General features: G+C 37.8%; 2 protein-coding genes across 10 annotated transcripts in view; one reads left to right on the plus strand and one right to left on the minus strand.

The window, feature by feature from the left end:
- The window catches only part of LOC135218566 (sodium/potassium/calcium exchanger 2-like), a 490480-nt gene that overhangs the window by 131814 nt on the left and 343666 nt on the right, over positions 1-15000 (plus strand). The gene's annotated exons all lie outside the window — the stretch shown is intronic.
- LOC135218142 (acanthoscurrin-2-like) lies at positions 1357-6335 on the minus strand. Its single transcript, XM_064254290.1, has 2 exons — positions 6035-6335; positions 1357-1793 (listed from the first exon to the last, which is right to left on the minus strand). The coding sequence occupies exons 1-2, from the start codon at positions 6333-6335 to the stop codon at positions 1357-1359; spliced, it is 738 nt and encodes a 245-aa protein (XP_064110360.1).

Below are 15000 nucleotides of genomic sequence, written 5' to 3' on the forward strand. Positions count from 1 at the left end.
TGAAATTTTTTGACGCGAGGGATAATGTCGGGACCAGTGAATTTTGTAAGCTTTATCATTATCATTGTTATTTTCATTGGATCAAAAGTCAGTAACTTTTATCTGTATTTCAGCAGTTTTCTTGTTAAACGATGATGTCACTTTTATGCTAATGTTCTGTCTTAGCAGTGCAGTCAGAATTTTCCTTCTTGGACGGTAACACAACCCTCTTGAGGCTTATGAAGGTCGAAGTCCCCTTCGGTGTGTAGGAGCGACTCGAGTTTTAGAAATGACTAGAATGATTGATTGAAAACATAAAAATCCTGATCATTACTCTTGTTTGGTCCAACTTATTTTTTTATCGCCAGTCCTTGCTAGGTCGATGCTCTTCTTGCCTCGACCACAGTCTGCATGAGAGAATGCAGTGACGTGAATACCCTACGTGGCCATGAAAAGGTCATGATAAAAGTCTAACGAATCTCGAAAAAGCAGTTCCAAATAATCAGACCAAACAGAAACCCCATGACAGACTTGAAGAAGCCAATTCGAGACGGAAGTAAGTATAGAGATTTGGATGCTGATAAACTTCTGAAAACGTTGAGAGAGAGAGAGAGAGAGAGAGAGAGAGAGAGATCCTCTCTTCTTCAATTAGCCAGTCAACTGCCCGGTCCTCTCTCCATCCGAGCTGACAGCTGTAACGTACTGGAGATTGACGATATGTCCTTGTTAATGAACTGAATAAAGGACATTCGTGACGTGTTTGAGATTAGGATTCTATTCACGGACTTAAAGGTGAAGAGGTTAAGAAATATACTTCATTGCTGTAGCATCCATTAGCTTGATATATCGATTCATCCTGATCTATTAGAATATGTTCGTATATTCTTTTATCTGTTTTCCTCGATTCTTGGTACCCATTTGTGAAAGGAGGATGGTCATTTCGTTACCTTTGAGAGAAATTCCAATTTTAGATTAGCGTTTTTTGGCCTGAGAATTCATGAAATACCTACTTAGGCTCACCGGCTTCCGAGGAGCAAAAGCCCGTACGTACCAGCACAAGGCTGGCCAAGGCTGGCTTAATCTGAAACGGCCGAACGAACCAATTTGGGAGGCTTCTGGAATAGACCAAACGGGAGATCTTCATCCATTTGACAACTCCTTTTTCTGCACGACGAAAGATTTTTAGCTGTGGTCAGTATCACAATATCATCCTATTTTTGCAACTACCTGTCTGCATGAGAAAGCCTTCTTAGCCATGATCTATGTCTCAAGAGGTTTACAATCGTCTTCTCAAGGTGTCCTCCTCCTCCTCCCCCTCCTCCTCCTCCTTCTTCCTTTTCCTTTTCCTTTTCCTTTTCCTTTTCCTTCATCACCTCCTCATCCTCCTAGTCTTCCTCCTCCCCCTCCTCCTAGTCTTCCTCCTCCTCCTAGTCTTCCTCCTAGTCTTCCTCCTCCTCTTCCGCTTCCTCCTCCTCCTCCACCGCCTCCTAGTCTTCCTCCTCCTCTTCCGCTTCCTCCTCCTCCTCCTCCGCCTCCTAGTCTTCCTCCTCCGCCTCCTAATCTTCCTCCTATCCTTCCTCCTCCTCTTCCGCTTCCTCCTCCGCCTCCTAGTCTTCCTCCTCCGCCTCCTAGTCTTCCTCCTCCTCCTCCCCCTCCTACTCCTCTTCCTCTTCCGCTTCCTCTTAGTTTTCTTCTTCTTCTTCCTCCTCCTTCTCCTCCTAGTCTTCTTCCTCCTCCTCCTTCTCCTCCTAGTCTTCTTCCTCCTCCTCCTCCTCCTCTTATTTTTCCTCTTCTTTCTCCCCCACCTCCTCCTCCTCCGAAGAGGTGTCAGCGGGCACAAAACCATCCGCAAAAATCCCCCTGATGGGGCACCTTTCCCTGCCCCTCTCGCTGTTGTTTGAGCAGGTGCGTCCTGTCCTTTCTCTCCGTTGTTGCAAGTTTTCCCTTCTGTCGTCGCTCTAATTGAATTTACCTGTTACCGGAGTCATCGATGAGTCATTTTTGGTATCCGGGGGGACAATGAATGAGAGGATTTTGGCGGCTTCGATAATAAAGAAGAATTTTCGCGCTGTCTTGCAGTCCGGGTTAGATAATGGCATCGCTTTGTCTGTCCCCGTCTGTCTTCTCGTCATTACTTGCGATTTCTAAGAATTGTTTATTGCGACTTTTTTTTTTATTGGTTTTAACTGCAATTAAGGAATGTCATTGATAACACACACACACGCGCGCGAACGCATTTACTATTTAGCTACGAATCTCTCTTAATCTCCAATTCATCAAAGCGCAGAAATTACTTACACAAAATTGGAAATTATTATCCCCCAGGTGACGTATCACTTATATATATATATATATATATATATATATATATATATATATATATATATATATATATATTTATTTATATATTTATATATATATATATATATATATATATATAGATAATATATATATATATATATTATATATATGTATATATGTGAGTCGTGCGAAAACTTCCTAACATGGTTCTGAAAATTCTTCTAAGGAAGGCCATGAAAGATTGCCATTTTGTATTTTTTCCCATTGCCAGTCATCATTTCAAAGTCTTCATCATTTCAGACATAACATCAACAACAACAACAACAGCATCATCGTAAAATGATGAAATTCTCATCGTCATTATTACAGCCCCTCAAAGTCATCCTTTCAAGTTTTATAGTATGGATTTAACCTCTTTCCCCGATGCGATCTAATTTCTAAGGAATTTATCAGGGGCAGCAGTAATTTACGGCTCCCCCCCCCCCCCCCTACCCCCCAACAAACACCTGCAGTATATATACCTGCGGAAGATTATGCAGATTTATTTGCATCTGATATCGTAACTCTGTTACCAAAAGCCTTCTGAGCTATTTATTGCATATATTTCTGGAATAAAATACGTCATGTACTGTCTCTTTGTTTATAATTGCTCTTGGGGAACCTGCGATTACACACACGCACGCACGCACGCTCACGTATGTATATATAATAATAATAATAATAATAATAATAATAATAATAATAATAATAATAATAATAATAATAATAATAATAATAATAATAATAATAGTAAAAAGGTTGAAAGAAATAATCTATAATAACGTGTTCGTATATATTTCGTTCCTCCTTCAGTTCCGTATTGCGGAAATATATTGATTTCATATATTTCATCAGGTTTTCATAGTAGGTTTAAACTGTTTTCCAATGATATATTGATTCTTCAATGATTACATATATTACTTACTAAACCAGATAAATAGATATATAGCTGAATGAATAATGGACAAATGAAATAATGAATTAATGGTAAGTGAATGACATATCCATATGAATAATGGAGGTGATAAATGATAAATTTTATCTGAATGAATAATGGACAAATGAAATAATGAATTAATGATAAGTGAATGACATATCCATATGGATAATGGAGGTGATAAATGATGAATTTGATCCATTTTAAAATTAGCTAACTTTTACAAATCTTTCGAACTACATCCAATAATTTCGAAAGGTAAGAAAAACTATTCGCCACCGAATATAAAATTAGGGCATAAAACAAGCCAAAGCAGTGTGGTTCCGAAGCTGGGAAATCGTAAAATAGGAAAAATCTGTTATTACCTGGGAAAATAGAATAAAATAGAATAAAATAAGATAAAAGGGAGGAGAGCAGAGTGAGAAATCTGTATAGCTTTTTATTCATTTTTTTTGAAGTGATTCCAAAGCTGGAAAATATAAGGAAAAATCTGTCATTACCAGGCAAAATAAAATAAAATAAAATGGAATATAAGGGAGGAGAGCAGAGAGAGAAATCTCTATACTTTTTTTGAAAGGGCATTTGCACCCAAGTGACAAATAATAGCGATTCGTGAAAGTTGTTTATCTTTATGGAGAAAAAGCGGGCTCGGTTACTTAAGCTGGGTGAGAGACGTGGACGGACCCAGGTGTAGGAGTGAAAAAATAGGAAACATTTACTATATAATATATATATATATATATATATATATATATATATATATATATATTACTATATATTTTATATCTATTTATATATATAATGTATTTATATATATATACTATATATATATATATTATATTCTTATTATTTTTATACTTATTCACTTATTTGTTTATTTATTTAAACATATATCTATTTATTTTTTATTTACTCATTTGATTATGTATTAACTTAATCAGTTTAATTTATACTTATTTAATTATTATTTTATTTTTCTATTTTTTACTTACGTGTTTATTATCCATTTACTTATGTACTTTTAATTTTGCAGAGAACATTTATGTTCTCTAACCCCAAATATTATAAATTATTTATGATATTGGAGCATAATTATTATTATTATTATTATTATTATTATTATTATTATTATTATTATTATTATTATTATTATTATTATTATTATTATTATTATTATTGAGAAGATGAACCCTATTCATGTGGAACAAACCCACCACAGGGGCCACTGACTTGAAATTCAAGCTTCCAAACAATACGGTGTATATTGTCAAACTGATCACTTAAAATGTAACTGAAGTCAAATAGAACTTTGTGATTATCAGGCAAAGTGAACAAATCGTTACACAGACTTATACAAACGTAGGTAATATTTGTGTTAGCATTCTTTCGGTAATGGAACTTTTCTTTATTTACGGGAAATGTCACGAATCGCGAAAGTCACGAAACTGTGTCCGTCAGTGAAGGTTTTGCCGATTTCGCAGTTCGTTTGGTGTTGAAGATTTGCTAGAACAGAAAACATTTCGCACTGCCAGCTATCATGGTTCACATTTTTAATCCCGTGAATGAAACCAGAGCCCGGTAGATAATTACCGTTCGTCATGAGAGGAAATTGCGTCAGAGGAAAACAGAATAAAGGCATTTGCCACATGCCACATTCACCCTCCACATGTTGAATCGAGAATTGCTTTTCATTGCAAGGCATGATTTGGTTTCACAGACCCTTCTGTATGCAAGGCACGTCAGCTTGTACTAGGGACAAGTTATCAGGCAGAAATGATGGATGCGGTGTGCTATCTTGAAAAGACACAATTTTCTCTCCTTTTTTACATTTCAGTACATTTTTATCTATTTGTTAGTTTATTGTTTCTTTTTGATAAGTGAGATCTCTTTCTGAATTTCCCTAATGAACACCATATTGTTTGGAAGCTTGGATTTCAAGATATTGGCTCCTGTGCGCTTGTTCCACACGAATAGGGCTCATCTTCTGAACACTAATAATAATAATAATAATAATAATATAAATAATAATAATAATAATAATAATAATGATAATAATATTAATAATGATTGTTAGTACACTATCCTTGCCTTTTCTGCCAACATTCACTCATAGCCGACATTTGACAGATCACAGAATAATTGTTTTTACGTCTTATGTCTTGTCGATAATGATTTCTTCAACAATTTCATCGCATTTTAAAATTTTAGTTATTATTTTTTTTCTCCGGATTGAAATTTTACTGCTTTTGAAATAATTTTTTTAAAATGTCCATGAAAATGATGACATTGCATATATTGCATCTTCAGCCTGAGATAGCATGTACTTCCTTTCTTGTTGGACCAACAAGAAAGGAATTACTATATGCTATCTGAGACTGAAGTTGCAATATATGCAATGCCATAATTTTCATGGACATTTCAAAAAATTATTTCAAAAGCAGTAAAATTTTAATCCGGAGAACAATAAAAAAATAATAACTAAAATTTTAAAATGCGATGGACAGACAGACAAACAGGTAGTCAGTCTTCAAGGACTGGCTACATGACTGTCTTTCTGACTTGTTTGTCTGTCTGGCTGTCTTTGTGGCCTTTTTCCTGCTGCTGCTCCTGCTCCTGCTCCTCCTCCTCCTCCTCCTCCTCCTCCTCCTCCTCCTCCTCCTCCTCCTCCTCCTCCTCCTCCTCCTCCTTTTATTCTCACTTTCTCCTCCAACTCTCCCTCCTTTTATCCTCCATCTCTCTTCCACCATTCTCCCTCCTTCCTTGTTTTTCCTCCTCCACCTCCTACATTCCCCCTCCTTCCTTGTTCCTCCCTTCCTCCTCCTCCTGCTGCTACTGCTGCTGCTGCTCCTACTCCTCCTGCTCCTCCTGATCCTGCTCCGCCTGCTCCTGCTCCTGCTCCTGCTCCTTGCTCCTGCTCCTGCTCCTGCTCCTGCTCCTGCTCTTGCTCTTGCTCTTGCTTCTGCTCCTGCCTCTGCTCCTGCCTCTGCTCCTCCTTCTCCTGCTCCTGCTCCTGCTCCTCCTCCTTCCTCCTCCTCCTCCTCCTCCTGCTGTCTGTGCGTGAGTCGATTACGCCGACCATCCCTTAAGTTGCAAGTCACATAGGGTCGTATAAACTCAGGTTATGGAAATGGGAGGCCTCTTCACCAAATAATGCGAGGATTAAGGAAATGAATTCAGCTGATGGGGAACGGAGGCTTCCTGCGTGTCCATTTGCTGGAGCTGTTAAGACTCCCGACTGGAAATGGGGATAGATAGATCCAGGAGCCTGGAACGAACGGAACAGGGGAATCTCGGCCGATACCAATCGAATTTGGGAGAACACTTTTCCTTGCCCCCCTTTTTTTGTCTCTGAAACAATCAAATAAACAAGAAAGGGAAAAAGAAAGATGATTAGTAGATAGGCAGTAGACTAATTTTGAAACTTTAGAGGCGAATAGCCACACAAGGCGTAAAATAAATAAATAAATAAATAAATAAAAAACTGACAAGACGATATCCGAAGATTATCCTTCACCGATTCTCCAGATTTCTCCGCACAAACAAACTTGTTTGTAATGAGCTGTGGGTTTTCCAATTAATTACTGTTCTATTCCTTGGATTAGCAAGTGCCAAAAAACTCTCTCTCTCTCTCTCTCTCTCTCTCTCTCTCTCTCTCTCTCTCTCTCTCTCTCTCTCTCTCTCTCTTACACAAATTATGCAAAACCATCAGCGACCTCGGAAAAGATTTTTATTCACACAAAGAAAATAAAAATAAAAAGAAAGAAAAAGAGATAAGTGTGAACCTATTGTTCAGGGAAGAAAGACCGGGTGAAACGAGGAAGGTCATAAAGAACAAGTGGAAAAGGAAGAATTCGGGGGGAGCCGTCACAAAGGCACTGCTTCCACAAACCAACTCGAGTGATCAGAATCCAGAATCAAATTCCGTTTTCTTCCCCATCCGCTCAGCTTGGTTGTCGGATCTCATATTCTTAATTTCCCTTTCCGTCGATGGCTGTTATGCAGTGTGTGTGGGCTCGTAGGTACAATAGAATTGGCCTCCATATTTTCACCCTCGAATTGCAAGGAGAAGGATGGGTGCCATTTTTATAAAGGAAAACAAAAACAATGGCATCTCGATCACTTCACGGTATTTACGTCACGATAATGCACTGAGGATGTATCAGTAATCGCCCTTAGTGGGGTATTTCGTCAGTGCACCTCATGCTGTGCACTGTAGGCTGCAAGCCCTTTCTTTCCTTATACCATACTTCCATTCATATTCTCTTTCTTCCATCTTACTCTCCACCCTCTCTAACAATTGTTTCATAGTGTGCAAATGTGAGGTTTTCCTCCTTTTACACCTTCCGATTTTTCGCTGTCATTTTCCGTTTGACGGCTGAATGACCACATATGTCCCAGGGCTTAGCCTTTGGCCTAAATTCTATATCCTGCATTCTTCTCCGTATCAGGAATCAGACTCAAATGGAATAAACAATAAAGCGACTTAGTGCCTGTATGCAATTCTCATCCGTCGTTCGTTGCAAGAGAAGTCTCATCGTTCCCTCCTGTAACCTGCTGTCTTTTTTGTGTCTCCAAAACTCCTTTCTCATCACTTGAGGGAATTCTCAGGAGGAACGATGCCATTTCACGAGGAAACCGCCACCGCTGCCTCCTCAGACGAGTACGCCAAAGAGTTCCCTGGAATTGTTCCCTTCTCTCTCATTCCCTGGCTTGCATTATATATTATGTGAGCGCTACAGCCACCAGACTTCTCGGTATGAAATGTAGTAATTAGATATCAACCACACTGTCGTTTACGAAGAAGTTGTATAGAGTATCGACTCTATCATTGGACATCCATTAACTATTAACTACTTGCAAGCAACGGTTGGTACGCGCACACAAAGACACACGTATATATTATTACTATATATTATATATATATATATATATATATATATATATATATATATATATATTAATTTATATATATTATTTATATATATTTATATAAATATTAGGATATATCATATATATTTAATATATATAATATATATAATATATATATATATATATATATATATATATATATATATACACACGTTTCTGACTCACCGTGGGACCGAACCCCGGTCTTTCGAGCGAGATTTCAGGATACCAGATACTATACCAATAAACCTTATAACTCGTCCGATTGTCTCAAAATGTTGAACTTCGTTGCTTGATAAGAGTGCAGTGGTGTCAAAACCTGTTCTTTATACTCTTGAGATACTGAGTAAAAGCGCCCTGGCTTTCAAAGGATTCTAATGTTCTCAATTTGTTGCCAGGGACTGAGGATTTTGGTTATGATGAAAAGAGCAGCTTCCCTGTGGATAGTTTTGATTCTATCTAGAATCTTGAATGGAGGACGGGAACAAATTTCTGCACACGAAAGTCGATCATAGCATCATGAACTTTTCCGAACGCTTGAGGTTAATTTTAACGCAAGCAGATTGAAGAAACGATCAAACTAATGGCCACTTTTCGTCGAGTGGTTAATACCAGATGGAACGCACCCTGTAAATACCGAAAAAAGCAGCTTTTGAAAGAAAAAAAAAAAAAAAAAACGCTGTTGAAAGCGGTATTTACACAGAGAGGGGAAAAAAGAACTGGAGAGAGAGAAAAGAAAAATGAATCTCTACTCACTGAGAGAGGTTGCAAACACCATCCAAGTTAAGAGCTGCCTTAGCACTTAAGACAGCGAGTTTTTCCTACTGTTACACCTCTCGAACATTTTTGCTGTCAAGTTTCCGTTTCAGCGCTCAATGACCTGAGAGGTCCCAGCGCCTGGGCTTTGGCCTAAATTCTAGATTCTATGCTGTTCTCAGAAGGGGTTTTTGTTCATCACGCCAAAGACAGAGAGAGACGAGAAGAGAGGATGAGGAGAGACGAGAGAGAGAGAGAAGGTGGGGGGGGGGGGGGGACGCCTGAAAGTAAAACCGGTTGGTTAGTTCCTGGTAAAAGTTTTTGAAAACTGCTATGAAAAGAATTGCTTGTCAGCACCTCCAAGAAATTCTTATCTTCTTGGAAGGAAAATTATATTCAGTCACGTGAACTTTGGAATGGTCGTCCCTTATTTTTTTTTATTTTTTTTTTTTATAGAGAATCTGGCCATTCGGATTTTACAAAAGAAGTGAAAGAGACACTCTAATAAGACTGTCGGTTTATGGAACTATATGAGCTTACTTAATCTCTCTCTTTTCTAAATGCTCCATTGTCACCTGGTGAAATGCCCCATAAGGGGGTCAGTGCCATCAATGCACCTCCCGCGGTGTACTGTAGGCGTTACTTAAGGTTCTTCGCAGCGTTGTCCCTAGTTGCAATCACTTTCATTCCTTTTTACTGTACCTCCGTTCATATTCTTATTCTTCCGTCTTACTTTCCATCCTCTCCTATTGTTGATTCACATCAACCGTGCTTTTGATGTCTGGGCCCGTCCCTTACGACGCTCCTGATTGGCTGTTGATAAGCCAATCACACTTTCAGTCTCTCTCGAGAGTTCACATGGGTAGGATCTATGTTCCACCTCTCCTGAGGGATACGTCTTTCAAAAGTATCCCTCAGGATAGGTGGAACATACAGCCTGCCTGTGTGAACTCTCTCGAGAGAGTCTGAGAGTTTCTAGCTCTGTGATTGGCTTATCAACAGCCAGACAGGAGCATCGCAAGGGACGGGTCTAGACATCAAATGCACGGTTGAGTGAATCTACTATAGCAATCGTCTCATAGAGCAACTGCTTTGAGGTTTTTCTCCTGTTGCTCCTTTCAAACTTTTCTATCCAATTCCTTTCTCAGCGCTAAATGACCTCATAGGTCCCAGCGATTGGTCATTGGCCTAAATTTGATGATGACATTCCTGATGGACCGGAAAGAAAAGGGCTCCCAAATATTGAAATTTAGGCGAAGGGAACAAAAATGTAAAGGATTCTATTCTCATTAATTCAAAAACAAATTGGAAAATGGATTTTCAGGTTTTGGAGTTTTGCTGCAGATTGTATATAATCAAGCAAGTTGATGATTTTGAAAATGAAGTGGTTAGGAAACTTAGAATAAAAGGATTAGATATCGCCCCAGTGGCGCGATCGGTATGGTCTTGGGCTGCCACTCGGTGGCCGCGAGTTCGATTCTCGGGTATTCCACTGAGGTGTGAGAGATGTGTATTTCTGGTGACAGAAGTTCACTCTCGACGTGGTTTGGAAGTCACGTAAAGCCGTTGGTCCCGTTGCTGAATAACCGCTGGTTCCATGCAACGTAACAACAGCATACAAACAAACAAACAAAAGGATTAGATAATGTCTGAGTTCCACAAAAATTCGATAATGGGGAACACGGATACCTAGACATTGTGTGGGGGATGCAGAGAATTCACTTCTTCTTTTTTTGGTATATTCGCTGATTGCGAATCTTGGCGAACTTTCGGCATAAAAGTGGCGCTTAATTACACTATTTTTACAAGTTTTTTTCCTCGTTAATTTTTTTATGTTGCCTTCATTAGTACAATAAGTCATGCAAAATACTTTGTGTAAAACCGGGTACCCCACTCCTATCAACTTCTGTGATCGTGTCAGAGGACGGAAATAATGAAGATTTGTCATTTTGAATCGAATGCAGTTTTGGTGATGATCACGAATCAGTGCTAACATAACGACTTAACGAAAGCAGAATTATGCTAATTTTTCCCCCAATTATTAAATATAAAGCACACTAATCTGAATCTATGATACAACTTTTTCCTTGGTAAATGTCACGGTTGTGTAAATGGGCGAGAGAAGGCTTGAATTTAAAGTTAAACTAATTTCAACAATGTTGCTCCTTACAGCACAGTGAATGATCCTATTTAAAACTATTATTTAGGTGACGTATATAATAATGATTCTACTATTTTTGTTACTGGTACTGCCGTTGCTCCGCTGATAAAAGTGATTAGCGTCGTGGTATGCCACTCAGATGTGGCGGGTTCGCGTCTCCACCCCCCCCCCCCCCGCGATGAAAAATCACCGGCTCTGTATCGTGATCAGTTATACTGCTGCAGTGTTGGGGGGTCTTTAGCGGTGGGAGGTTGAAACCAACATTCTTTGGAAGCTTGAATTTCGAGTCAATGGCTCCTCGTGTGCTAGTTCCATTTGAATACGTTTCATCTACTGAAATAATGATAATAATAATAGCGATAATAATAATGCAGAAACAAATCCACAGTTATGTAATTGTACATATATTTGAAAATGAAATATATGTAAAATTACATAACTGTGGATTTGTTTCTGCATTTTAAGACTCATGCTACTATGAGTATTTTTATAATAATAATAATAAAATAATAATAATAATAATAATAATAATAATAATAATAATAATAATGATAATAATAAACAAGATGGCACTAATAATTATTAAAAAAAGTAGTTTCATGTTTTAACGCGATAAGATAGAAAAAAAAAGGTCTTGCTTAAGATTTTAGTAAGATTCATCGCTGGACTGGACGGTTCTGTATAGAATTCAGCCCAATGGTTTTGCTGGGCTATCAGACCATGAGAGAATTGGGATTCTCGTTTGTAATTTTGCCGAACAGCTAAACTGAACTCACCCAGGTAATTCTGCTGACCGCAAAAAAGTATCAGAACCACAAATTAAAGAAAGAGTGCAATAGAGAGAGAGGCTTTTGTTTCCTTACATAATATGGCTTTAGAAATCCATCTGCGTATTTCTCAAGGTTTTTTCTGAAAAGCAAAAATAAATAGATATATATATATATATATATATATATATATATATATATATATATATATATGTGTGTGTGTGTGTGTGTGTGTGTGTGTGTGTGTGTGTGTGTACATTAATGTCATTACTTTGAGCAAGAAAAAGTTGTGGTTCTTTTATAGAAATCTTGCAGAACAAAAATGAATATTTTCTAGAGCAAGGATTAGTAAGATCTTGACTAAAAATCCTGTACTAAAAAAAAAAAAATTATGAAAAGCAGAATAAAAAGATTTCGTTTATTATAGCAAGGAGCTTACTTTGGAATCCTTACTAAAAAAAAAGGAGAGAGAGAGAGAGAGAGAGAGAGAGAGAGAGAGAGAGAGAGAGAGAGGAGAGAGAGATGAGAGATGAGAGAGAGAGAGAGAGAGAATCTTAGAGATGAAGCAAGTTCCGGGTTGGTCAACAGGTAAGACCAGGTAGGACATACGTACATGTTTAGGCAAAGCAAAAGCTCGCGGTGGGGAGGAAGAAGTCTGACGAACATTTAGGTGTCAATGATGCAGAGGAGGGACGATGTTCGTCTCGCCTGCATCCTGGAGGAAAACACAACGTGCGAATGAAATCGGAATCAGGTGAAATTAGGAGTTCCAGGAAGTAGTACATGGTTGGAATGCTGGCTTTTGCTAGGCTGGGGTCAAGTCCCTTTTTTCTCTTTTTATATTTATTTTAATAAGTTCTTTTTTTTGAGAAGGGGGTCTTTTATCTTGTTGGTTTCCATTTACGTTTTGAATATATAAAGATAACAGTGAGTACCTTTTTTTTTACAATTTTTTCTTTAGAAAGGGTCTTTTATATTGTTGATTTCTATTTAAGTTTTGAACATAGAAAGATAACAGTGAGTACAAATATATCCTTTCAGATTTTTTGTATTTATATTTAAATTTATGGGCTGAAATGATATCAGACTACTTATATCTAGATAATAAAAAGTAAGGTATTCTTGAGGGACAAACTGGGAAAAAATTAGATCAGGATTTTGCTGAACATATTTTCCAATTTTCCTGCCATTTCAGGTGGCTCCGTTTGCAAAAATGATACTAATTATATTCTAGATCAAAATTTCTTCGTAGGGGATGATGGGAGGCGGTTGCTTAGTACCGTCAGTGCACATCATGTGATGTACTGTAGGCATTACTTCAGGTTTTTTGCAACGTCCCTTCGGCCCCTAGTTCCAAACCCTTTCATTCCTTTTACTGTACCTCTGTTCATATTCTCTTTCATCTTACTTTCCACGGTCTCTTAACAGTGCAACTGCTATGTTTTCCTCCTGTTGCGCCTTTAAAAGCTTTTTAGCCTTAATTATCCTTCCAGAGCTGAAAGACCTCACAGGTCCCAACGTTTGGCCTTGGGCCTGAATTCTATATTCCATTCCATTGACCAAAATTTTAATATCTCTTGTGAATTTCTTTCCTATGGGATTACTTACAGAAAGATATTGTTTCTGTCACTTTTTAATTGTTTGCCACAGTATGGCCTTTATAGTTTTTCAGAGATATGTTTCATGATTAGGAAGTTCTTCACGTTATTTAATAATAATAATAATAATAATAAGAGAACTTCTTAGTCGAGCGACCCAACCAAAGTACAGAGTTTCATTCGATGACAGCTGTGGTGGCTGTGCATTTGTCGTAACAATAATATTGTCTTTTTTCAACCCCCCTGCCACTTTAATGGCGCTGCAAAGGGCTGTGTCTGCTGTTATTTGCTGTTGCAGATAAAGAAGACGATGATGATGATAGCTGTGGTGTTGATAGCACTGTGTAAAGATAATTAGGAAGTTGGTTTTCGTTGAGATGCAAATCAGTTGTAAGTGATTGTAAGGCTCCTCCCGACACTTGTAACATTCGTTTAAATGGTCCTTATTTCTTCATATTGTTAACAGTAAGGACTTACACATTGTCTGCGCACTTATAACTTATTCCATATTAAACGGTAGTTTTACGTTGCAACATTGGTCGTATTCATTGCACATAACTAAAGATATGCTATTATCCTTGCAGATATCTATTAAGTGAAATTCTTTTTGTAAATAACTTTAGAAACCTTTTTATTATTGTGAAATTAGAAAAAACTCTGTCATTCAAAACTTTGATTGGAGACAGTCCTTAATGTATGAAGGTGAATATGACTTCATCAAGGAATGGATTCTTTGGGAATATTTACGGATTTTTACGTGGTTTTACTTGATGCCAATAGATCTTAGTGCTTTCAAAGAAGTCTAACTGTATTTCTGTTTTATTTTGCAGGTAAGCCAAGGGAAAATGACGTAATATGAAAGGCTGAGACAGGAGATAAGGTAATGAAGGGAAATTGTATTATTTCTAGCAGGGGTTTCGACTATAAGTTAGGCCTCATTAAATTCTTAACTTACCTTTTTGTGGTATCTGTTTCGAACAAATAATTTCAATAAATTTTATTTCCTCCCTCTCATATCAGCGACGTATATTTTACTCCCATGATACAGTGTTTATTTGAGATTAATATATCCCTTCATATTCTTTTACTGCGATCGAAGATCTGGAGCGATCCGAATACCTTTGTTTTTTCCCCCATTTTTCAGCTTCATTTTCATTATCTTTTTATTTGCCTGTTATTTCCTCCCACATTCCGCACGCGTCCATCTCTTCCATACTTTAATCAGTGACATTAAATTTCATTTCAAAACAATTCCAATTCCTTCATTCTGAGATTTTACTGATAATAACTTTCCCCAACGCTCCATCTTATGTAACTTTATCCTGTAGTCAACTAAAAGAAAAAACTGATTTATTGCATTATTATTAACTCTCAGGTTATCCTATGTATTAAAACCTTTGAAAATCTCATTAATTTTAGCTTTTATTGTCTTTTCCCAGTTAGGAACCTTGTCCTACTTTCCCGCTCGTCAATACTAATCTGATGTTTCTCCCCGTGCAAATCCCCCCCTCCCCCATCCGCCACCCCCCAACACTCTCTCTCCCAACGGCCACG

This window comes from Macrobrachium nipponense, chromosome 9, assembly GCF_015104395.2.
Source record: "Macrobrachium nipponense isolate FS-2020 chromosome 9, ASM1510439v2, whole genome shotgun sequence".
NCBI lineage: Eukaryota > Metazoa > Arthropoda > Malacostraca > Decapoda > Palaemonidae > Macrobrachium > Macrobrachium nipponense.